The sequence below is a fragment of the Trichomycterus rosablanca genome, chromosome 21, assembly GCF_030014385.1.
Source record: "Trichomycterus rosablanca isolate fTriRos1 chromosome 21, fTriRos1.hap1, whole genome shotgun sequence".
Classification (NCBI taxonomy): domain Eukaryota; kingdom Metazoa; phylum Chordata; class Actinopteri; order Siluriformes; family Trichomycteridae; genus Trichomycterus; species Trichomycterus rosablanca.
The window spans coordinates 642,299-666,758 of NC_086008.1; the positions used below are offsets into that span (position 1 = coordinate 642,299).

General features: G+C 43.8%; 2 protein-coding genes across 2 annotated transcripts; one reads left to right on the forward strand and one right to left on the reverse strand.

Moving 5' to 3' along the window:
- The first annotated feature begins 671 nt into the window (after positions 1 to 671).
- Positions 672 to 6,572, forward strand: rnf215 (ring finger protein 215). Its single transcript, XM_063017743.1, has 10 exons — positions 672 to 1,033; positions 1,451 to 1,597; positions 1,776 to 1,847; positions 3,111 to 3,196; positions 3,665 to 3,719; positions 3,790 to 3,894; positions 4,256 to 4,372; positions 5,065 to 5,196; positions 6,060 to 6,162; positions 6,254 to 6,572. The coding sequence occupies exons 1-10, from the start codon at positions 767 to 769 to the stop codon at positions 6,265 to 6,267; spliced, it is 1,098 nt and encodes a 365-aa protein (XP_062873813.1). The 5' UTR covers positions 672 to 766; the 3' UTR covers positions 6,268 to 6,572.
- A 2,198-nt stretch (positions 6,573 to 8,770) lies between these two features.
- Positions 8,771 to 20,596, reverse strand: ascc2 (activating signal cointegrator 1 complex subunit 2). The gene is made up of 19 exons (XM_063017911.1): positions 20,517 to 20,596; positions 19,427 to 19,528; positions 18,882 to 19,040; positions 18,582 to 18,755; positions 18,183 to 18,312; positions 16,888 to 16,955; positions 16,440 to 16,553; positions 15,756 to 15,868; positions 15,563 to 15,634; positions 14,850 to 14,954; positions 14,648 to 14,716; positions 13,276 to 13,350; positions 12,967 to 13,171; positions 12,674 to 12,870; positions 12,458 to 12,577; positions 12,114 to 12,353; positions 11,327 to 11,414; positions 10,381 to 10,475; positions 8,771 to 9,902 (listed from the first exon to the last, which is right to left on the reverse strand). The coding sequence occupies exons 2-19, from the start codon at positions 19,511 to 19,513 to the stop codon at positions 9,731 to 9,733; spliced, it is 2,283 nt and encodes a 760-aa protein (XP_062873981.1). The 5' UTR covers positions 19,514 to 19,528; positions 20,517 to 20,596; the 3' UTR covers positions 8,771 to 9,730.
- Positions 20,597 to 24,460: the final 3,864 nt, after the last annotated feature.

The window sequence follows — 24,460 nt, forward strand, 5'->3', positions numbered from 1 at the left end:
TGTTGTTACCCAACTTTAAGTCCTACAGACTAGCAGGTTTTAAGGTTTTAAGATCAGCAACATTCTGTATGGGCTGAATAATTATGAATTGACAGCAGAAACAAAACAATCTGCTGCTCTAAAATAACACATTATTCATTTTCTTTCTTCATTCTACTTATATAAACTTCATTTAAAGCAAATCTCGCTTTGCAGACACTTTAAGAGTTATTCATCATTATTTTATTTGCGGGGTGAACGTTTCTGATTGCAGTTGTACGTGTGTTTGTTATTTAACGCACCGAATCATTTGAACTAAGATATTTGAATAAAAAACAAGAGCCGTTTGCGAATCGAATCACTGAACTGAATCATTTTGCGGGCTTGTGGAAAACGGGTGGCATTTAGAAAAACAAGCGGTGAAGTAACACAGTGCTGCCACCTGCTGGCTAGATTATGTAACTACACCTAATTTACAATACAGCGTTACAAATCCTGTATATTTCGCTTATTATTAGAAACTATTCTTTAATTCGCATAGTTTGATCTGCTATACATAAACTTCAATATTTAAATCTAATACAATGAACGAATTTATTGTTCGGACAGGTGACGTGTGTGCAGTATTGCGTGCTGCCGGCAGGTGGCGGTGGCGTGTGCAGCTCCGTGTGTACCGAGAGTGAAATGTAAACAGAGCAGCAGCTGATCACTCAGCCCGGGTCTGAGACTCTTCCATCACTGTTCCATCACTGTTCCTCCTGTACAAACTCCTCAGTATCTGATCATCATGGCGCTGCAGGGCAGTGGGTGCTGGGTCTGGGTGCTTTGGGTGGCACTGTGGGTGAGATCGTGCCACTGTGAGGCTGTAGAGGCAGTGCAGGGGGAACCGTGGCAGGAAGAGAGGGAGGACCAGGGGGTTCTGGTGCAGGTTTGGGTGCAGCAGGAACCCAGCAGCAGTCCGGTGGTGTTACAGGGAGAACTTCTGGGTCAGGAGGAACGTGGTCCAGAACATCCTGCCAACACAGAGCAGGAACTGCAGGGAGATCTCAGGCTGGTAAGAACTGACATCACACTTCATGTAAACATAGACACGGTCATGATCAGATGTCCACATACTTCTGGCCATATTGTGCAAAAATGAAATGATTATATTCAGGAAACGGCTCTAAATTGTTGATACACTTGAATAAAAACAACAGAGGCTGTAATAAACCTGCTTAGATGAGGATGCAAGTGTATTATTTCCCTTTACATACAGTGAGGAAGAGGGTTAGAGAGGCAAAATGTTCTCCAGTGAAAAATATGTATCCCACCACTGGAAATTTGCTGGAGATCATGTGCCAACATCATGTGGTTATCAGATCTTCCAATTAATAATTAGATGCCACCTTTTATGCCAACACTTGGAGCTGCAAAGTTCTGAGATGAGGTGGTGATGAGCTGTGATTGATGTTAGACTTTCTTATTCCAGATGAAAGAGGAACATGAGGAGACGACGAGTGATGATGATGGTGATGAAGATGATGGTCAGAGCTCAAAGCCCTGGATAGGTGTGGTACCAGTCCAAATGCAGGAGGGAACAAATCAGGAATCGTTCGCTTCTGCTGTCGTTAACAAGGTCAGCAGATCAAACACACACACACACACACACACACACACACACACACACACACACCATCTTTACAATGCTTTAAAGCAATTTTATTTGAAATTATTATTATTATATGATTATTATTAACATTAATTGTTTATTATTATTGTTGTCTTAAATATCTGGATGATGATGATGGTTCCAGATGAAGAGAGCGTTGGTGCTGGGAGCGTCTGCACTCATCATCCTGGTGTTAAACCAGAACAGCATGAGAGAGGTAAGAGCACTGTTCTACTGAAACACACCAGAGCTCAGGAACACGTCAAGAACACGTCAGGAACACATCAAGAACATGTCAGGAACACATCAAGAACACGTCAAGAACATGTCAGGAAAACATCAGGAACATGTCAGGAACACGTCAGGAACACATCAAGAACATGTCAGGAACACATCAAGAACACGTCAGGAACATGTCAGGAACACGTCAAGAACATGTCAGGAAAACATCAGGAACACGTCAAGAACATGTCAGGAAAACATCAGGAACACGTCAAGAACATGTCAGGAAAACATCAGGAACATGTCAGGAACACGTCAGGAACACATCAAGAACATGTCAGGAAAACATCAGGAACACGTCAGGAACACATCAAGAACATGTCAGGAAAACATCAAGAACATGTCAGGAACACATCAAGAACACATCAAGAACATGTCAGGAAAACATCAGGAACACGTCAGGAACACATCAAGAACATGTCAGGAACACATCAAGAACACGTCAAGAACATGTCAGGAAAACATCAAGAACACGTCAGGAACATGTCAGGAACATGTCAGGAACACATCAGGAACATGTCAGGAACACATCAGGAACATGTCAGGAACACATCAGGAACATGTCAGGAACACATCAGAGCTCAGGAACACATTAAGAACACATCAGGAACACGTCAGGAACACGTAAAGAACACATCAAGAACACGTCAGGAAAACATCAGGAACACGTAAAGATACATCAAGAACACGTCAGGAACACGTAAAGAACACGTAAAGAACACGTCAGGAACACGTCAGGAACACATCAGGAACATGTGAGGAACACGTAAAGAACATGTCAGGAACACGTAAAGAACACATCAGGAACACGTCAGGAACATGTCAGGAACACGTAAAGAACACGTAAAGAACACGTCAGGAACACATCAGGAACATGTCAGGAACACGTAAAGAACACGTCAGGAACACGTAAAGAACACATCAGGAACACGTCAGGAACATGTCAGGAACACGTAAAGAACACTTCAAGAACACGTCAGGAACATGTCAGGAACACGTCAGGAACACGTAAAGAACACGTCAGGAACATGTCAGGAACACGTAAAGAACACGTCAGGAACACCACATGTAGACACGTAGACGTTTGACGAGTATTTGATCAGCCTGCAGGGTTGGGGATGGATTCCTGGACTCCCACTGATGAACGGTTTACATGACGGTGGGGATGAATAATGGTGATCATCTCTCTGTTTAATAGATGGATCTGTCTCAGGTTCTCTCAAAACCCATCATCATCATCCAGAACACGGAGAACGTCACCAAACTGTTCAGCGTTCTGCTCAGGTAACACCGTAATCAAACCGTCGTGAGTTCCTTTATTACTTCACTTCTGATCCGGTTAAAATAGTGTTTACAGGGTCTCGCTCAGGGGCCCAACAGTGCTGGGATGCAGGGCTTCACCGTACAGAGCATGGAACCCCTACTTTGTTTCGGATAAGCTAACAGTGTTTCAGGCTGTTTACCTGGTGGTGTGTTCCATCAGAAGACCCATCACCAAAACTTGACTGTTCATCAAGTTTACCCTCACATTGTCTACAAAAATCTGGTTTGGTTCCTCAACCCCAGAAGAACTAGCTCTTAACTGTCAGCACCCAGTCATACAGGTCATCTTTTGACTGAACTGGCACAATATTATAATATGGTTTGTTTTTGAACCTGGACGGCCGACAAGCTTACGGTCAGGCATCCAAATACTTCTGACCGTGTAGTGTACATGTAATATCATTAGAATGAACTCTGCTCTGTTTGTAGGAGTCTTCATGCCACCGCGAGAATCACATACAGAACGTTCCTACAGAACAACATGGTGAGTTCCAACACTCACACCATCACAGTTCTGTGTTCAGCTCGTTCTAATAATTCTTTGTGCGTCACAGGGTGCGACTCTTACCCTGTGGTCGAGCTGCGGTCGCTCCAGATGGGGCCGTTTCGGGGAGTGGCAGGGCGTGGTCTGTACCGGAGAGACCAACTCACCTGTACAGGTACCAACACTGACTGTGCACTGACACGCAGTCGTTCATCTTCAGGAGGGTGAAGTGTGTATTTTATTTAGTGATAGACGGCTTTTAGGCAAGGGCCTTCCCCAAACTAGGAAATTAGGGACCACAATGGAAATAAGTCTATGGACTTTTTGTGTTATCCCTGACTGTTTCAGTTTTTTATAGGAGGTATTGTATCTATTTATAAAATATGAAATGGTTCAATAAAATCAAAAAAATCAAATCAAATCAAACTGTTGACACAAAGCTAATAGCAAAGAACCCGTTTTATACACTTATAATTCAGTAATTAGGAGGGGTGTCCGAATACTTTTGACCGTGGAGTGTATGTGTGCTTGATCAGAAGTATCTGCAGCAGCTGTGGAACACGGTGGTGTTGATCGCTCTCATCCTCTCCACCGGCGTGATGGTGCAGGCCCGGTGGCAGTACCAGGACCACCAGCTGGATGACCACCTACAGGTAGGAACATCCAGACGCACTCGGACCGCTCGCTGTTGTTCTACTCGTAGCGTCCTTTTATACTCAATTTAGTCATATCCAGTTCTCATATTGTAAATTTCTCAGCTGCTTCAGACCTCCACTCTGACCCAGGAGAGCTGCAGACTATCACACATCACTCATGCAGTCTCCTACCGCTTCTTTCACCTGCCAGAGCCGTATCGTTTACATTTATAATATTCAGCAAAGGCTTTTAGCATTCTCAAACAATTGAGAGTTAAGGGCCTTGTCCAGGGGCCCAACAGTGGCATATTGGCAGTAGTGGGGATTAAATTTGCAACCTTCCAGTTCAGTACTAGTTCAGTACCTTAACCACCGTATCACTTACAGAGAGACACACTAGTGCGGTCGCCTCGACCAGCCAGCAGAGGCAGCAGTTGCTCCTCACCCTCAGAAACAGCCAGCCGGGCGTCCGAGGGAGTGCTGCAGTTACGCCCTCTGCTGGATGATCGATGGTACACACACAGTGACGGGGGATAATGGAGATCAGTGCGTGACTCCGTGCACGATACAGATCTCCATATGAAACGGTCGGTGCTGCACACATGTCGGAGGGGAGGTCTGCAGCCCAAAAGTAGAGGGGAAATACCTTCGGGGAATCGGATACGACTAATTGAATAGGGTGTGAATATTTATTCCTCTTTCTCTCACAGCTTCACCCCAAACAGGAGCTGCTGAACAAACTGTCAGTGTTAAAGACCAGAAGATACCGAACGAAAGCGCACACGGCTCAACCGGATACAGACGCCTGTGCTGTGTGTTTAGAGCAGTACACACACAACCAGGTAACACACACACACACACACGCAACCAGGTAACTAACACACACACACACACACAACCAGGTAACACACATACACACAACCAGGTAACACACACACACACGCAACCAGGTAACTAACACACACACACACACACAACCAGGTAACACACACACACACACACACACACACACACAACCAAGTCTCACACACACACACACAACCAGGTAACACACACACACAACCAAGTCACACACACACACACACACACACTCACAACCAGGTAACACACACACACACACACACACACAGGTAACACACACACACACACACACACACAACCAGGTAACACACACACACACACACTCACAACCAGGTAACACACACACACACACACACAACCAGGTAACACACACACACACACACACACACACACAACCAGGTAACACACACACACACACACACAACCAGGTAACACACACACACACACACACAACCAGGTAACACACACACACAACCAGGTAACACACACACACAACCAGGTAACACACACACACAACCAGGTAACACACACACACACACACACACACAGGTAACACACAAACAGGTAACACACACACACACACACACAATTTAGTGTCTCCATCTCACTTACACACCTTTGTACTGTGGGAGGAAACCGGAGCTCCTGGAGGAAACCCACACAGACACGGGGAGAACATGCAAACTCCACACAGAAAGGACCCAGACCGCTCCAGCCGGGGATCGAACCCAGGACCTTCTTGCTGTGGCGACAGTGCTACCCACCGAGCCACCCCAGTGTCTGGATATAAAAGTCGTTAAGTTGCCCCCCCTGTGTGTGTGTGTGTGTGTGCGTGTGTGTGCAGTGTTTACGGGTGTTACCGTGTCTACATGAGTTCCACAGGGACTGTGTGGATCCGTGGCTCCTCCTGCAGCAGACGTGTCCTCTCTGTAAACGCTGCGTCCTCGGTAACTCTCACACCCATCACACACCTCGGTACTGACGACGCCGAGGAACCGGGCGTGTCTCATCACCATCCCAATCTTCTCTCCCCTGCAGGTAACCTGTGCTGACTCGATGACCTGTAGACGTCAGTACGAGGACGGCTTCTCCAGGTCTGCTGTAAATACGACCTCAGGGCGGCGGCGTGTGTGTGTGAACGACTCGGATCTACAGACCGATGGTGTCTGAACCAGAGGAAAGATCCTACCGACCCCCCCGTGCCCCGAATCTGAGGGTCCTGGACCACAGTTACAGCGCCGCAGCTTTAGAGTGAAGAGGAGATCATATTGTAATGAAATATACAAACCCCCCTGTTTCAAAAAAAGTTGGGACGGTAGCAAAAATGCCAAATAAAATCAAATACATTTATGATAAATTTTGATCTGCATTTAATTAAAATCGGAACCAAGAGAAAAACACCTTCACTGAGCACTTTATTAGGAACACCTGTGATTTATACTTACTTCTGGGTATACAATGACTAACTGTAGCTCATCTGTAGCTCTGTGCACCTTGTTCCCCCCTCTAAAGGGGAAAGGGACCCCAATAGAACTCCCACTGACCAGATAATATCTGATACTCAGCGCTGCACTGTGCGCCGTTCTGTGTATGTATGAGTGAGTGCAGCAGGTGCAGCAGTGTTGTTGGGATGAGACTGAAGCTCCAACCACAAATATTTACATTTACATTTACATTTTCAGCACTTACAGTGCCGTGACAGTATACTGTCTAAAACAATTAAGGGTTAAGGGCCTCACTCAAGGGTCCAACAGTGGGAACCTGGTAGTGGTGGGGTTTGAACCAGCGACCTTTCGATTACGGGTCCAGTACCCGAACTGCTAGGCTACAGCTGAAGCCACTGGATGAAGATGAACGTGCATGGTTAAAAAAAAAATCCCAACAACACTGCTGCACCTGCTGCACTCACTCATACATACACAGAGCAGCGCTGAGAACGATCCAGCACCCAAACATCATCTACTCGGTGGGGTCCTACTAATATTATTATTTATTAATAAGGTACAGGGGGCGACAGTGTGCACAGCAACATATTTGGTACAGTCAGTAATTGTATACCCACCTAGGGCTGTCGCGGTGAAAGAATTTCCCCTTGCGATATTCAGCCTGTCTCAATATCTCAATGTCTCAATTTTTGTTTTTGAAAATGACTTAATGGATCTGGATTTTAGAGCTATATATAAACAAGCTTCATTGTTAGGTTATGATTGGATATATTATTGCTTTATAATGATGAAGATGAGGCGGCTTTAGGACAAATGAAATGTGTGTTTAATGTTAAATACAGAACAGAGCAGGGATGCGCGTCTTTTCTCTATTAATAAAAGGTTTAAATTTAGCTTCTAGCCTAGGTTAGATAAACACTGTAAAACGAAAAAAAAAAGTGTTTAGACTAAATATTTTAAATGCACATCTAATCAAAATATGGTAAAAAATAGAATAAAGAATAAAGTCTGTAAGAGCTTAAACCTGCGTTATCATGCGCGCTAGAAAAACCAACATGTTCACCTGCTGTGGTTCCAGAGAGGATCTGAGTGGGGTAGCGATGTTCCCGACAGCACTAACAGTCTCTCCGATGGTGCTCGCTGCACTAATACACGTGTACTGTACCTGCATGCGACTTTACAGAGCAGAGCAAATCTAGCCCGGTTATTAATGCGCCACTATTAACCATCTATTTAGTAACTATAATTAACATAACAATATAAACTACATTTTAAGTTATTATTCATTTCAATACATTTTTATTCAACAAAAAAATACATTTAAATCATTCCAGCAACCCAGTAAGAGAATATTTGCAGGCTGCAATGCCATATTAACCCTCATTAAGTGTTTAGTACACCGAGGCTGTTTAAATATAGTCTAAATTACAAGTATTTTATTGTGTGTGAACTTAATTTAATCATTAATAAACCTGCCTATAATTCATGTTGCCATTGACACTCAGCAGCAACAGATGCGAACAGGTTGTGGGAAAATGTCGCTCTTAGCTCATTTTCATCATGAATTTATTTAACATTTATTACGCCTGAATGTAAGCGTAAAACAAGATGGACCCTGCAACAAAAAAGAGAAGGAAGAAAGAAAAAACGTGAATATCGCGGTGATGCGGTTGCTTGGCACGCCCTGCGGTTGGCTGGTCTAAACCGCGATATTTCAAAATTGCGGTTAGCGCGACAGCCCTACTGGACACCATCAGTGCACCCTTAGTGCAGGTCCCAAGCCCAGATCTATAGAATGTAATAAATACGTGGAACTGCATCATCCTAACCAGGGCCTCAGTGATTAGATTACAAGGGGTAAGAGTGTCAGCGGGGCTACCAGCCTGTCCGGTCGCCCACCAGGCATCTAATCTAATCTAGAGAAGCTCATATGGAGTTTTTCCTTTGGAAGCAACAGCGACTCCTGCTGTCTGGTCGAGGCATCTGCACAAGTAGCGGAGGAAGTCCACCACTGCCTGGTGTTAAACACAGCAAGGTGGTGCAAGGGGGCAGAGGGACTGTGGTGGGGAATTGGAAATGACTAAATTGTGTGGGAAAAAAAGAAACAACATGGAAAAACAACGTTTATTTGTCATTCCTGTTCATTAAGTGCATCTCCGTTCTCAATCCAGCTGACACTAGACATACAAGCAGCATGTACACAGTCAGGGTTCCAGTGCATCTCAGTAAGCCGATAATCAGGAACATATTATTATTATTATTATTATTATTAAATTTTCATGTTTTTAACCCTTTTATCCTGGTCCGTTTTCCCTGGAATCCCTGCAGTACCTTGGCCACCCCAGCATGTCTGTATGTAGACGCCTGACTGGTCGACAGCACCACTGGGAATTCAAACCCTGGATCCAAGCGGTAGTGGGGTAGGGCTGGCGTAATTTACCACTCTTCCACCTGAGCGTCCTATTATTATTATTAACTTAAATAAGTGATCAAGAGGGCAGAATCTGAGGGCGCTCGGGTTGCTGGCAATGTTGGAACACGATCGGGCGTGTCTGAGGGAGGGAGGGAGGGAGGGAGGGGGGTTTGGCCAGCGTGGCTCTCCGTACGCGATACGGCTCTTTGTGGGAACACCGGCGGGTGATAAGAAGAGGTGCAGATTGGACACGTGTCAGAGGGGGCGTGTGGTGATCCGACTCTCTTTGATCAGACCGTGGATTGTGGAAGTGGGAAGTGGAAATGACTAAATTGGAAGATAACGGGGGAAATCTAGAGAACAAGGACAGAATTGGTATAGAGAACGTTTCTTTTCACCCGCCAGAGAGCGATCCCAGTACAGTCTGGAGAACACGTCGGGTGGGACTGAACAGTGGGTAAGAACCCATACCCCCCCCCCCTCCCCCGTGGACTACATTACTGGAATCATTTCCTGTGTGGTTCAAATCAATAACTCCATTACTAATCATTATTAAAATAAGAACGGGTTCCTGGTCCTTCAGCCCAGTCCTACAAACTCGGTTCTCCAGGAACCGAACACTTAAGCAGCATCTGTTCCCACGGCAACGGGGACCCATCAGGACGGGATCATGCCCTTGTTCCTCTTCCTGTCGGCCATGGCCCGGCGACCGTGATTGGCCCCTCGGCCCTTGTTCGCCTCCTTCCTGCGCCGGTCCCGGTCGGTCTCCCGAGTCTGGCCGCGCCCCTTCGGCCCGCCCACCACGTTGCTGGCGGGTGGAGGTCTGTAGCTGTCGGATGCGATTAGAAAGACGTGACGCGTTTAAACACATCCGGTTCCCGTTTGCACCCGACGCCTACGCTGGACGGCCAAAAGTATGTGGACACCCTGCTTTATGATTCAGCTCTACAAAATCGACAGCTAGTATAACAAATTACAATTCTAACTGTGTGACAAGTTTGGGGAAGGCCCTTTCCCAATCCTGCATGACCCTTAACCCTACTCTACACCTCTGGAATGAATTGTATGCCAACAGATCTTCCCGTCCAGCATCAGTGCCTGACCTCACTAATCATACCGTACTCCTAAATCATGCCGAGAGCCTCCCAACTCCATATTAAGCTCATGGTCAGATGTCCACATACTTTTGATCCTTTTCCACACAGTATAAATGATATGTATAACATTATAAACAGTATTATTTATATAAATGATAATAATCATTCACTGATCTAGTTAGGAACAACAGTACTGGTGGTTGTCCTCACCCTCGTCGGCTCTGCATGGCGGCCCGCCGGGCCTCGGCTCTCTCTCTCAGCAGCGCCGGGTCCTGCAGGAAGTGATCTCGCTTTACTGCTTCCTCCTACACAAACACACACAGCCGACAGGTGTGTGAGATCAGCACTGGTTTACCTGGCTGAAATACATTCAGGTTAGGGCGCATTCACACGAGAAACTTTTGTTACGTCGACCCGGTTCGCTGACCTCGTCAAAGCTCCTCCAATGAGACGAACTGTTTGATACGAGGCGGTAAGAGCGGCTCAGGCGCGACTTATTGTAGTAAAACAGCGAGTGAGGAATGTGATTAGTGGAGGAACTTATGAGCAGTAATAATGAAGAGAAGTTTAGTGCTCCTGTCTCCTTCTTTTACTACATTAAACCACGTTAAGCTTTATTTTCAACCAGAAGCGTTTTAGACTCTGGGAGAAGCTGATTCTGATTCTCAGCGTTTCTCAGAAGCTGGAGCTGTAACACAAGTTTAAAAGTGAAACAGGGAGGAGAATCCAGATAAACACAGATACATGTGGAGCTGTAACCCTGGATCTGCACCTTATTGCAGACTGGACATGTCTCGGAGTGGGTTGATCCGTCTCCCCTTGGCATTGGATATGATTAAATTGGGATAATGCAGATCTTTTTTTTTTTTGTTCTGACCTTGTTGTGGAAGCAAAAAGCTCTTTAATAAGAATTAACACATTTTTTATCTTATTTGATATGATTTTATATGTATTATATACGAGCGCTCGAGTGGCGCGGCAGTAAATCACGTTAGCACACTACTGCTGGTATCCAGGGTTCCAATCCCCACCGGAACACACAGACATGATTAGCTATAGATGGATTGGCGTCCTGTCTAGGGTGCGTCACTGTACGGCGCCTGGTCTCGCTGTACACGAAGCGTCCATCGTGTGAATCCGGTCTGATATAAAGCACCTTTGATTCGTCCCGTCCTTCCTCATCGTCATCCTCCTCCTCTTCCTCTGCTCGTCCTCTTCTGAGGACCTGGGGGGTCGTAAACGGTCTGCAGAGGGCACGAGGAAAATATCAGCATGTAAAGAATAGCACAGTGTGTCGGTATGTCTTACTGTGAAAGTAACGACGTATACATACACTATATGGCCACAAGTATGTGGACACCGGAAACCGTGGGCAGTGATATAAACCGAGCGTCCACTCTTCTGGAAAATATTGGAATATGTCTGTGGGGATTTGTCAGCTGCTGATGTTAAACAATAAGACAGGGAGTTCCTCTACCCCAACCTCATGAAACCCAGGGTCTGTGTGAGAACCTGGTGACCCGACGCCCCAATTTACATATAAACCCACTCATATATAATCACACCTTTATATACAGATTACACATCTATGAGAATTTATCTACGTGAAAGGAACTCTGTTGGTTGCTCCGCGTTTATTCGTCCGCCACGTTTGTAGTTTTGTGAGAAGAGTCGTGCCGCACTGAATGCTGGGATTGATCCTCGGCGCCGAGGAGGCGTCGGGCGCTCCCTCGTCATTCGGTCGGATCACCACTCAGAATTAAAGCGCCTCGGTAGGAGCACTTTAAGGGAGCCGAGGATTTAGACACGCCCTCTTCTCATCTAGGGAGTGTAGGATGATGGGAAATGCGAGAGCTAGGCTTTCCTGAACCTTGCTCAGAGGGGTGTCCAGATACTTTCGGTCACATAGTGTATAACCTGATGATTGACGACGCGTATCGTACCTGCGGTTAAGCAGTTCGTCGTCCTCGTCCAGGTCGTTAGCGCCCACCTGGTTGATGTCGTACGTGTCGTCGTAGTCGTCGTCGTAGTCGTCGTCGACGTACGAAGCGCCGTCTTGGTCACCCGAGTGGCCTGTTGCTATGGGAACCTCATCAACGACGGTCTGGTAGGAGCGATAGCGGTCCCTCTGATCATTGATGTGCTGCTTGTCATCGAGCATGGCTTTCACGCTCTCGCCCTGTCTAACACACACACACACACACACACACACACACTCCTGGTAACCATTGAGGTGCCCGCGACGAGGCCGTTTTGCACCATTTGGACATATCCAGTGAGGGCTCACCTCCTTCCCCGCCACACGCGGCTCATATCCACCTTATCGCGAGTAAACACGTCAAACTCGTCATCGTGAAACACGTTGGATCTGGAGTTGAGCACCGCTGCTGGTGCTTCCTTCGCCGGCCTGTAGGGGGCGGCAGCGACAACACACGTATCACTAACTCGAACGTTCGCCTGTACGTCCAGCCCGTCCGTATCTGCGTGCGTTCGGGAGGTTCACCTGGGCAGGTTCCTGTCCAGCTGACTGAGCTCGGGCGTCAGTCTGTCCTCCAGGATGTTGTTGATGACCAGCTCGCTGTCGTAGCCGTACGTCCGGAGACAGGACAGCAGGAAACCCTCGCCCAGGTCCGGCAGCAAATCTCGGATGTGAGAGAGCAGAGACTCCAGCTCTCCGGCACTCACGCTGCACTCTGCCCCCTACAGGAGGAAGAACAGAAACACAACGGCGTACAGGAACGTGCGGAAGAAAACGGACTGACGGCGTCACGTGCACGGTAACGGGTTAGATCTTACATTGGCTCCCTTCTGAGGAAAGTCGATCGTACACTCCGCCCCTGCAGGCTCCTCCCTCTTTTCGTCCGCATGCGTCCGAGAGGGATCGGAGAACGCTGCGAATGCTTCGCTGTGATTGGCTGACAGGTGTGAAGGGCGTTTCTTCCCCGTACTCTCCCATGCAGACTCAACAGCGTGTAACAGGTACGACGTTCGGGTTTCATCTCTGACAGGGTGCAGGTTATGGTCGATAACACACACACACACACACACACACACACACACACACACACACACACACTACTGAAACACATTATAGCTAAAGGATACAGGTGAGGGAAGGCCTGCTGAAGGAGACTCACGTCCTCGGCTACAGGAAACACCTCGTCGTAATCGGCTAGGAACCTGCAGATACACAAACACAGTGAGCTGTACTACTCACAACGAGGAGCTGTCGCCAACTAGTGACCACATTAGGAACTACAGTTAGTTACTACTACTAAACACAGAGCTCATTTTTCATTAAATTACCCTCATAAAGTAAATGATAGAATAAATGAAGCTCCGATACACAGCACAGCTATATTAATAGTCGAATGTAAACCTAGAACATCCAGCGTCATGTTCTGTCTCATATACCAAAATTCTCCTCCGTGTTTTGACCCCCCCACAGAATTGGTTGTTAGTTTTCCAAACTCAGTTACCCGAACCGTGTTTTTAGCTGATTTACACTTCCACATCTTGGTTGTTTCGACTAATGCCAAGTTCACACTACACGACTTTCCGAGTGGTCGGGTCGCTGTACAGTTCACGCTACACGTCTGGATCTCTTGTAATCGGGAGTCCTTCAGGTCGGTGTGTATTTCACACTACACGACTGATCGGCGATCGAGGGTTTCACACTGCACCGTCTATCACCAACTGGAATCGCAGGCGAGCTTCTCTGCTCTCCCAAAATACGTTTCGTCACGTGAGAAGTGACGAGGCGTTTAACGACACCACGTCCAAAAATGAAAGAGGAAAAATAAATGAATCCGAGTGGATTTGGCAACACGAGCAGCAGGGATTGTTCTATAGTGAGTTGGAGGTTAATAAACATTGTTTGCAATGCAGCGTGGGTGTTTTGTAGAGGACGATCAGGTCAGAAATACTGTAAAACTTGTGTGTGTGTGCTGATGTATTCTGATATAAACTATATTACCTCCCTGTACCACCTGTTTACACTCCTCACCTGCGTTTCCCCTCACACCGTATCTTGCATTCTCATTGGCTGTTCGACACAGCACTCACTGCCAGTCGAGCAACTCAGATCCAGATATCTGACATGCTAGAAATCTCTCTTCGGTCGCCGAGCGCTCGGATCGAGTTGTCGGGTAGTTCACACATAGCGATCAAGAGCCGAGCGAACGCCGAGCGAAAATCAGGGCAAAAATCGTGTAGTGTGGACCAGGCATAAGAGATTGCTAACTGAATTGCCGTAGGATCGCTAGGACGCCTCATAGTGCAGATTAACCGGTAAACGTGAGGCACTTGAACGCTGCACGAACGCAAAACGTTAAAACGTTAAATCGCTAAGCTACTGTCTGTAGCCAATCAGATTGACAAACACGGACATGCACAGGCAGATTCAGAAATCACAGCAATCTCAAGTGTGTGTAAACTTCTGAGCCCAGGTGTGTCTACCTGTACCGCTACTATTCACCTTTTCTCCTGTAGGAACACGGTGAAGGTCTGAAGGAAGTCCTCAACATGAGCAACCGTGTTTTCAGACCTGGAGGAAGCAAACGTGGCTCAGATGTAGAATAAATAAAGAAACGATACTGAACACAGGGTCAGGCTGGTGTGTGTGTGTGTGTGTGTGTGTGTGTGTGTGTGTGTGTGTGTGTGTGTGTGTGTGTTCTTACCCCTCTAGAATGGGTTGTAGGCAGGTGTGTTGGAGCAGTGTGTGTGCTATATCCAGCATTCTCCTGCGGGAGTGTGACAATCGTCTCCACAAATCATCCTGAGTACTGAAATACATTCTTTTTAATTCATTGAAATACACCGAAAATTATTTTTGCTTCGGTGCACACTGATGAGCCACAACATTAGAACCACCCCGAAAAACGTGCACGTGAGGGTGAGGGATCGATTAGATGTTGATCTGACGGAGGTTCCTCGTAGCTCCTGTGTTGAACGCAGCAGATCTGATTAAAAAAAAAAAAGACCAGAGGGACTTTGATCAGGACCAGATCGTTAGTAAAGGCCGTCACAGGCGGGCGTGGTGAGCCCCCACCCACAGAGGTATGAGGAGGACGTGAAGGCTGTGGCGTCTGGTACCAACAGAAGATCCACTGTGGATCAAACCGCAGATGATTAATCCTGGTGATCCACACACAGAGCATCAAACCCTTCTGTACCGGTCAGAGTCCCCATGCATCTCCTGTCCACCGGCCAAAACTGGACATCAGAGAAGAACCAGGATGTTCTGTAGATGATCCCATGGAGCTGCTGGTGACATCCTAGTACCAGATGCCACAGGAACCCTTCTGAGATTGTAGTGGGTCATCAGTGCGCGCACACACACACACACACACACACACACACACACACACACACACACACACACAGTACTAACTATTTATCAAAGTTCCTCTTCGTCACGACTCTCTCCATCTCAGGCAGCGCCATCTCATAGAACGAGGAGAGTCTGGAACATTAAACACAAATGATAACTGGTTAATGTTAATGAGCGTGTGTGTGTGTGTGTGTGTGTGTGTGTGTGTGTGTGTGTGTGTGTGTGTGTGTGCGTGCGCGCGTGTGTGTGAGACCTGTTGAGAAAGCCGTGTTGATGGAAGGTGTTACAGGCTTCAGGGAAAATGTCCAGGAACGAGTGGATGGTGGTGCAGGTATCACACAGGTAGCACACCAGCTCAGAGAAATCCTACACACACACACACACACACACACACACACACACATAACAAGCCTTTTACTTTGTGCCAACAGGTTGGGGAAGGCTCTTTCCTGTTCCAGTTCCCTGTGCATCAAAGGGAGGTTCATAACGACTTCTGATCTCGACCTCAATAAACACTTTCAGCACTTTCAAGTCATGCTATCTTAGTACCTGAAGAGTCAAATTCCCACACACACACTCCAAAATCCTGTAGAAAGCTCGCTAGAGGAGTGTGTGTTGTTCGTATGTTCTATAGAGCCAACAAATACATGGACAGTTTTCCATGAGCTTGTTAAACATCCATCTCTGCAACCACTGGGTTAAGTATGAAGCTGTCGCCTACACTTTTGCCTCTAGAACAGCCTCCACTCTTTTGGAAAAGATTTTGGGAGCGAGTTCAGGCACCGCTGTAGGACGAGAAGGCGTGTTACCCCAGGTTCATGTGGTTCATTGTGCACACCTCTTAGCAACAGGTGAGGTAAGAACACTTATAAAGTCATTTATTAGGAGGAGTGTCCACATACTTTTGGCCATGTAGTGCACACAGCTAAATACGCACCTCCTCTTTCATGGTCATGGCAGTGAGGCGTGGGTGCGTGTTGAGTTTAAGAGGTTCATTGCTGCTCAGCTCCTCTGACTGCAGTCCACACTTCCCCAGGATGGTACCGAACACCTTCACACACACACACACACACACACACACACACACACACACACACACACACACACACACACACGAGGAATTGTTATATTAGGTGTGAACAGCAGGTGTGTTTCAGCTGAAACCATGATGTACATTTACATTTTCGGCATTTAACAGACGCTTTTATCCAAAGCGACTTACATTACAGTGACAGTGTACAATTTAAGCAATTAAGGGTTAAGGGCCTCGCTCAAGGGCCCAACAGTGGCAACCTGGCAGTGGTGAGGCTTGAACCGGCAACCTTCTGATTACTGGTCCAGTACCTTAACCACTAGGCTACGACTGCCCATGATGAAACGCTCACCTGAATGATGGAGGGTACAGTCTCGTTCAGGTCGCCGTAGTAACCGGGCTGTTGTTTGAAGATGTTCTCTATAAAAATAAACGCATGTCGTTAATTCATCGGTACACAACGCAAACTGTAATAAAATCCCCTGTCTGACCCGATACAATGCAGAGGGAAAAAAAGTATTTGCCCCTCCTGTTTTCCTCAATTTCTTTCCACAGACTTTTTGTCATATCCAATTCCCGATTGTGAATCTACTGTCGCTTCCAAACCCCCCACCTGATTACGGAGAGCCGGATCACCACACGCCCGATCCGACACGTGTCCGATCTGCGGCAGCTTCTTATGACCCACACGGCGGTATCATGTATGAAGAGCCACGCTAAGCCTCATGTGACCTGCTTCATAACCTAAATAAGAGGACTGATGACCGGACCATCATCGTACTTTTCTGTTATACAGCAGAATGCATTATTCCATCTACATAGTATCCAGACTCTAAACACTATAACCACAATCTTCTTCTTCTTTCGGCTTTTTCCCTTTTTCAGGGGTCGCCACAGCGAGTCATCCTCATGATCGCTCATCGATTTGGCACAATTTTTACGCCGGATGCCCTTCCTGACACGACCCTCCCTAATTTATCCGGGCTTGGGACCGGCACTACAATGCACTAGTGCATCTAGCGGCTAGGTATTTCATCAGTGTTTCCAATTAACTGGTGGCATGTTTTTGGACTGTGGGAGGAAACCGGAGTACCCGGAGGAAACCCACGCGGACACGGGGAGAACATGCAAACTCCGCACAGAAAGGACCCGGACCGCCCCGCCTGGGGATCGAACCCAGGACCTTCTTGTTGTGAGGCGACAGCGCTACCCACCGAGCCACCGTGCCGCCCCTAAACACTATAACCACAATGTTTAATAATATTTGGTTGGTCCAGTATTTCAAGACTATTAGTATTATTGTTCCAAGTCTTCTGACTCTGGATTGCTGGGGTCCCAGAGCCTGAAATATGGTCCGAAATCCTTTCAGACTAATATATTAAAATAATATGTGTATTTTAGTATTTACTTTGATTGTAACACAGTGCTGCTACACGCTGAAGCTGGAGTAATGAAGATTGGGTGTCTAGTTGTTATTGAATAACTTTTTTTATGCTGATTTAAAAACGTAATTTTGTGGTTCTACATCTTACATTAATTTTAATCTGAAGATCTAAAACCATCAGGAGTACCAAACACACGAAAATAAAAGTAATCAGGAATATATTTTGGAAATCTGACTTCTGCTTGTCGGGATGAAGAGCTTACCCATCATTTTCTGCAGCAGTTGGGAATTTCCTCTGCCGAACAACACACACAGATCCAGAATTTTGGGAATGTCGAAGAGGAAGTTGTCATAAATGATTTCCCCAAACACAGCAGGAGTGATGAAGTTCTCCTGAAGGAAAGAAAAATATTGTTGTTGACCAGCAGCAGTAACACTGTTCCCCCTTTTCCACTGTAGGAGGGTACCAGTGACAGTAGGAGTCGCTGAGGGCTTCTCCACCAGCTGAGGGCTAACTGCAAACTGCAGTAACAGCAACAGGACCATTTTCGGTTTGAACGATCTCCCTCCCTCAGGCACAGCCAATAACCGCCGGCTGTCGGGCTCGTGCGACAGACAGATGACGCACGAACGTTCTTATTATTATTAACGGGTGAACGAACCTTGGACTCTTTGTGCGTGGCCATTCTGAGGAAGACCATGAAGACGGAGCGATGGAGGAGGCGCTGTGCGTTCGACACGGCCGGAGAGAGAGACAGGCAGGAGGAGTCGATACCACGAGGAGCCAGGCGCAGGTACGAGTCTAAACACCTCTGTAAAGACTCATCAAACACCACCTAATAACACACAGAGAGAGAGAGAGAGAATATAAGACCACGAGGTAACAGTGGTACTCACAAAGAGTCAGGTGTCCACATACTTTGGGTCATATTGTGTGATTAGACTGGTGGGTTGAGAGTTACCTGGCACCAGAATTTATCATGAGGTAAACCCAGCAGCCAGTCCAGGTCCTCAGCGATGAACTGAGCATGCTCCAGAAACTCCTCCACCTGAGCAGGTGAGTCGGCGTCGGGCGGGGGTTTGTACGGCAGGAAGCCCCGCTCCTCTTTGCGATCAGGGTGCTACAACATCAGATTAAACACACGATACAGGATACACACCATCATAACTGACAGGCTTACGGTGACACAATATACACCGATGAGCCGAAACATTTGGACCTGCCGACTAATATGCTGCCAAAACATCTCCACCAAGGCATCAGAAGGGTTCCGGTGGTATCTACATAACAATCTGGTCCTTATAAAAGTTCCTTAGGCTGATCAGATGTGCTCCATTCAGCACGTGAACTTCGAGGAACCTCTATCAGCCCAACATCTAATAGATCCCTCACATGCACCCTTTTGGGGGTTGGTTTTAATGTTTTGGCTCATCAGTGTACACGTTTAATTAATGAACTGAAAAGCTAAGGTACATGATATCGTTTTAAGTGCAAGATAAATCTTACCAGAGCTGGAAGCGTTCTCTCTGTACCGTGTGGTCCTAAAGCTTCAGTTACCTGCTGTTCATCTAAAGGAACTGTAGAACACGCCATCTCCTCCTGATAATCCTGAAACACACACAGGTGAACGCGGTCAATTCCATGAATTTAGGATCTAAAAGGGACGTATAGTGTCTGATACACACTGGAGACAGAGAGCAGTGTGACATCTATAAATCCACTATTCAAAATCATACGCTTTTTAGGCAGGGGTTCATAAAACACCTAAACTCTTAACTTTAGGCTCTACAGACTGTCTAATAATTGATTTAATCTGTTTATTATCAGACTGTTCAAGATAATTAAGGCTGTATTTATAATTTGCTACCTCTGGAACACAGTCACACTTCTGTTCTGCAGATTAAATATCATTATTGTTGTCATGATAATGATACACATCAATATATCGTACAGCTCTGTCAGCTATTCAACTTAGATTGTTAGATCTAAGTGATCTGTGCGCTTACTTTATCAGAACATACATTTATATAATCAGACAAACAGATTTATTGTTAATTTTTATATATTATTTTAAGTATAACTGTAATCAGACTGAATAACAGCTGGCAGATTAGATCTGTTGATGAACATGAAATTAATCTCGAATAATTATATCTAACATAATACTAGAATAATAATAATTATTATTATTATTATTATTATTACTATTATTATAATAAAGGTTTGTTTTATTGACAGTATAGCTCTGATTTGCTCATTAGCTAGCTGTCATATCTAATGAACAACCACAGAGATATCATGTTTTAATATGGTTAAAAGAATTATACAACATAAATAATCATATATAATACAAACAATTTACTTCATTTCCATATAAAAGCAAACATAAAGTTAAACATAAGTTACTGTTAACTTCTGACTAAGCTGGCTATGCTATGCTATGCTATGCTAAGCTAAAACTACGCTAAGCTAACGCTACAGTTTAGCATAAAGTTAGCTTAGTTCTTAGTAATAGAGAAAAAATACAAAACATAAAACCGCATTATTATTATTATTATACAGAAACAAATAATAATAAAGATAAATAGAATTTTACCTTGTAAAAAATTAAACGTGCTAATTTACAGATTTCTGTCAAAAGTAAACTTCACACAGCAGCCGGCAGAGACAGTACAAAATAAAAGTCCCTGTAGACCATTCAGAAATAAAATGTCTTTAGTTTATATACAGTACAAAGTAAAATAAACAGTAAAAATAATATAAAGTAAAAATACTATGTGTTTATTTGTAACGTGGATATGTGAATTATATTTAATAACAAAACAAAGTTTGAATACTTATAAACTCTGACTGTATAAAATGTGTTTTAGAAACATTTAGAAACAAAAAGCTATTTTATTGAAATGTACTTGAATTTGTTTATATTTCCATTCTTTATGATTTAATGCTTTATTCACAAACAGGCTGTGTTGCATTTTATTAAGAGTTCACGTGCTGGTAATATTTATTTTTCATTTGATTTTAGGATCATTATTAAAAATCATTCCTGGCTGTGTTCCAAATTAAACACTACTATACTAAACAGTGTGCTAGATTAAGGCACTATTTATGCTCTGGTTTGCTATTTTTACACACTATGTAGCTCATTATTATGCGGTTTGTAACGTATCCAGCCTCGCGCTGGCCACTCTAAGTCCCGCCTTCTTTTTAATCATAAACCAATCAGAATCGTTTCTGCTCTGTGGAGCTTTGAGCAGAGATATTTTAAAGATAAAGATCCGCCACTCTGTGTGAGACAGAATAAAACGTGTCTCTCTGTAGCGTTTATACAGAATTCATTTATTTTTAATGCATTTTAAAGGAAAAACTGACAAAATATCCCATTTACCAACGCAAACAACAATAAACATGTTAACCAAGTGCCCTTAAATCTTATTAAATTCAGTGTTACGTTTCCTATGAGCCTTATTCAGGAAAACACAGTTAAAGTCAAAAGTTTACAGACACTCATGTTTAATATTAAATTTAGATTATTAGTTTTATATTGTAGGAAGTCAGGTATGATTAGGACTAGTTTTAGCTAGTGTAAACTTAAACAATGTGCAATACCTTTTAAAAAAGAAAACAGTGCAACATTTGTTAAACTTTGTTTAATACTTTTCAGGCCAATTATACTTCTTTAAGTAATCATTCTTTATATCTCTATATTCTTGAAAGCTGATGTAACGTTGCAAGATAAAATCTTACCTAATCTCTCATTTTAGTGGCAAATTCACACACAGAGGAACCTGCTATACTCCAAGAACCAGTGTTCCTCCTACCAATTCAACTCTGTGTCTATTCGTACAATGACAATTAAGCTTTTCTTAATCTTATTACCATCATTGCTACTGTATTGAGGTTAATGTGCTGTCCTGGTCATTACTGTTACTGTTTTATATTTTACCTTCTTTTGTTATGATTGTTTTCCTTTGGTAAAGCTTTGGTAATATACTGTATTATATACATCTATGCTGTGAGTGAGCCAGTACCACAACCAGTATCAGAATAAAGCTGAATAAATACATTAATGATAAAATAATAACAACACAAATGTGGATTATTTTAAATTTTGTATTTGTAGGAATTTTACAGATGCAGTTTCATGATTTAACCACCAGATCGCCAACATGATTTTTACAATGTCCAAACCACATTTCAGTAAAAGTTGGGACGTTTAATAAAAAACAAACGAGCATGTTTAGTGACAGGCTGCTGTCACAGAGCTGCTCCACGGACAGGCTTAGAAGGTCCTTCGTCCCCAGAGCCATCCCAACTAACGGAACGTTCCCACAACTTTCACTAACGTTATGTAAAAGTTCTCCTAATGTTATGAGCAAATTACAAATTTAAAGAAGGATGTATGAGATATTCTTTAGACGCATATTAGGAAAAATTATATATATATAGTCAACTGATTTACATTGATTTGAAGAGGTGATAAGATGCACCACTGTAAGACTTCATTCATTGCTTCCTACTGAACAGTTTTGCTTTATATAATATTTATTTTCATAATATATTTAAGATAAACCATTATTTTTCATGATTTTATAAAAACTGCGGTTATCGGAACCCATCCATACAGGACAAATATTACATTACATATCATTCAGTGTTCGTCAAGCGGCGCCCTGCTAAACTTAACCAGTTTATAATAATAATAAACATGAAAAACTATATTATCTCTGAAATCTTATTAAAAATAAGTAGTCTTATTTATGAAATGTATGAAATGTTTTCAAATGAGTAACTTGGGACGTTAGCTAAACGCTAACATTAGCCTTCTCACTGTGCATTTTAAATACTTAGTAATGCTTGTTAAGACTGGTGCAATTGCTTAGTTTATAGTGCTGTTATTGTGCTGAACTGCACTATAATACACTTATGACTTTTAATGATTTTAGGTTTACAGATAATATTACTTAGAAATGAACATGGAGAAGTATGTAAATGCTTTTAACATCTCTAACGAGACAATTCACCTTTGATGACAGATCTATACACATATCTGTACACGTGAATTAAATGTGGACGTTAACCTGCATGTTACACTTAAAATACTGCAGGTCCAACATTTTCTTTCAAATAATAGGTTATATGTGTGCTTTAAACCACCTAAGCCCACCAACAACCCAGGTAAAACCCTGCATTTGTGCCATCATGTTTAGTTATTGTAGCATTCTGTTAACTACAGATTTAAAATATGAAATTAAAAACAAAGTTTTTTTTATTCCAGGGAAATGGCCACATGCTGAGGTAGAGAGTCTCAGTGTATTTGCCTTCATTCACATCAGCACAAAAGGACGGGTCGCCCATATTCAAGTTTATAATAGTGGCAACAGGTTTGACATTTAGTACACTGCTCCACAACCAGATTCACACAACGTCAATGTTTTTGTAGCCCATGTCCTAAATCAATTGAAGTAAGTGCTATTTGACTTTTTATTAAAATATATTGTGTGGAAAATATATTTGTGTGAAAATATATTGTGGAACAACTCGCTTTTTTCAGTTCTGGTGCTGACAATATCTATTCATTCATCCACCTTTGTGCCCACTCGCCCACCTCTGTATGCTTAAAGCCCCGACTGTTATCACATTTTGTTGGGTGTGTTCACCTGAGCTACTTTGCAAAATAGATGTACTGCAGCATAAAATAAAGAAGTTAAAGAGAGAGAACATCTGAGGCCGTGCATTAGTGCAGGTGAAGGTAAGTCATGTTTTTCAGCAATAAATATTTGTATGCTACACCATAAAAATTAATGCTGAGATCACAAAAGTTTCTATATCTCTTGCAATATACTGACCACCCAAACAACAGATTATCTTTGAAAATAACTCCTGCTTAGGCTCAATCAGTGTTGTGACCATAAAAGTATTTCTTTTATTTTAAAGATCTTTTTTCAGTTGCTGCTACTATTAAAAAAACATTCATAGAGTTTAATACCATATTGCAGCCAAGAGAGTTGTACCAAGAGACTGTAAGAAAAGTGTTCTTCCCCAGTGAAAGATTTAATCTGACCAGTCAAACCAGCTGCTGACTCACAATCAGAGCCATAACAGGTAAGTTTATAGTTCCTCACATTAGAATGTTTAAGCAATATGGCACAGGTGAGAGTGGTGATGCATTCTTAATAATATGGGTGAGCAAAAACAACATCTGGTTATATGGACTGTACTCTGCTAGATGTGAACATTTAAATGGAACAGCACTTGGGCTGCAAATGACGACTTTTCTCAGGTCCATAAGATTGAGAAAGCAATCAATAGCTGATCTGTTGCTGCACAGTTTGTGTTAATCGTCATCTAGTCCTTCATCAGTGCAAAAACTGATTTTTATTAATAACTTCAATAGCTTTTAAAATATTCATCAAATTGCTCCAAAACAAGTTGTATTTTATCAAGTGTAACCCACATTTCTATCTATCTATCTATCTATCTATCTATCTATCTATCTATCTATCTATCTATCTATCTATCTATCTATCTATCTATCTA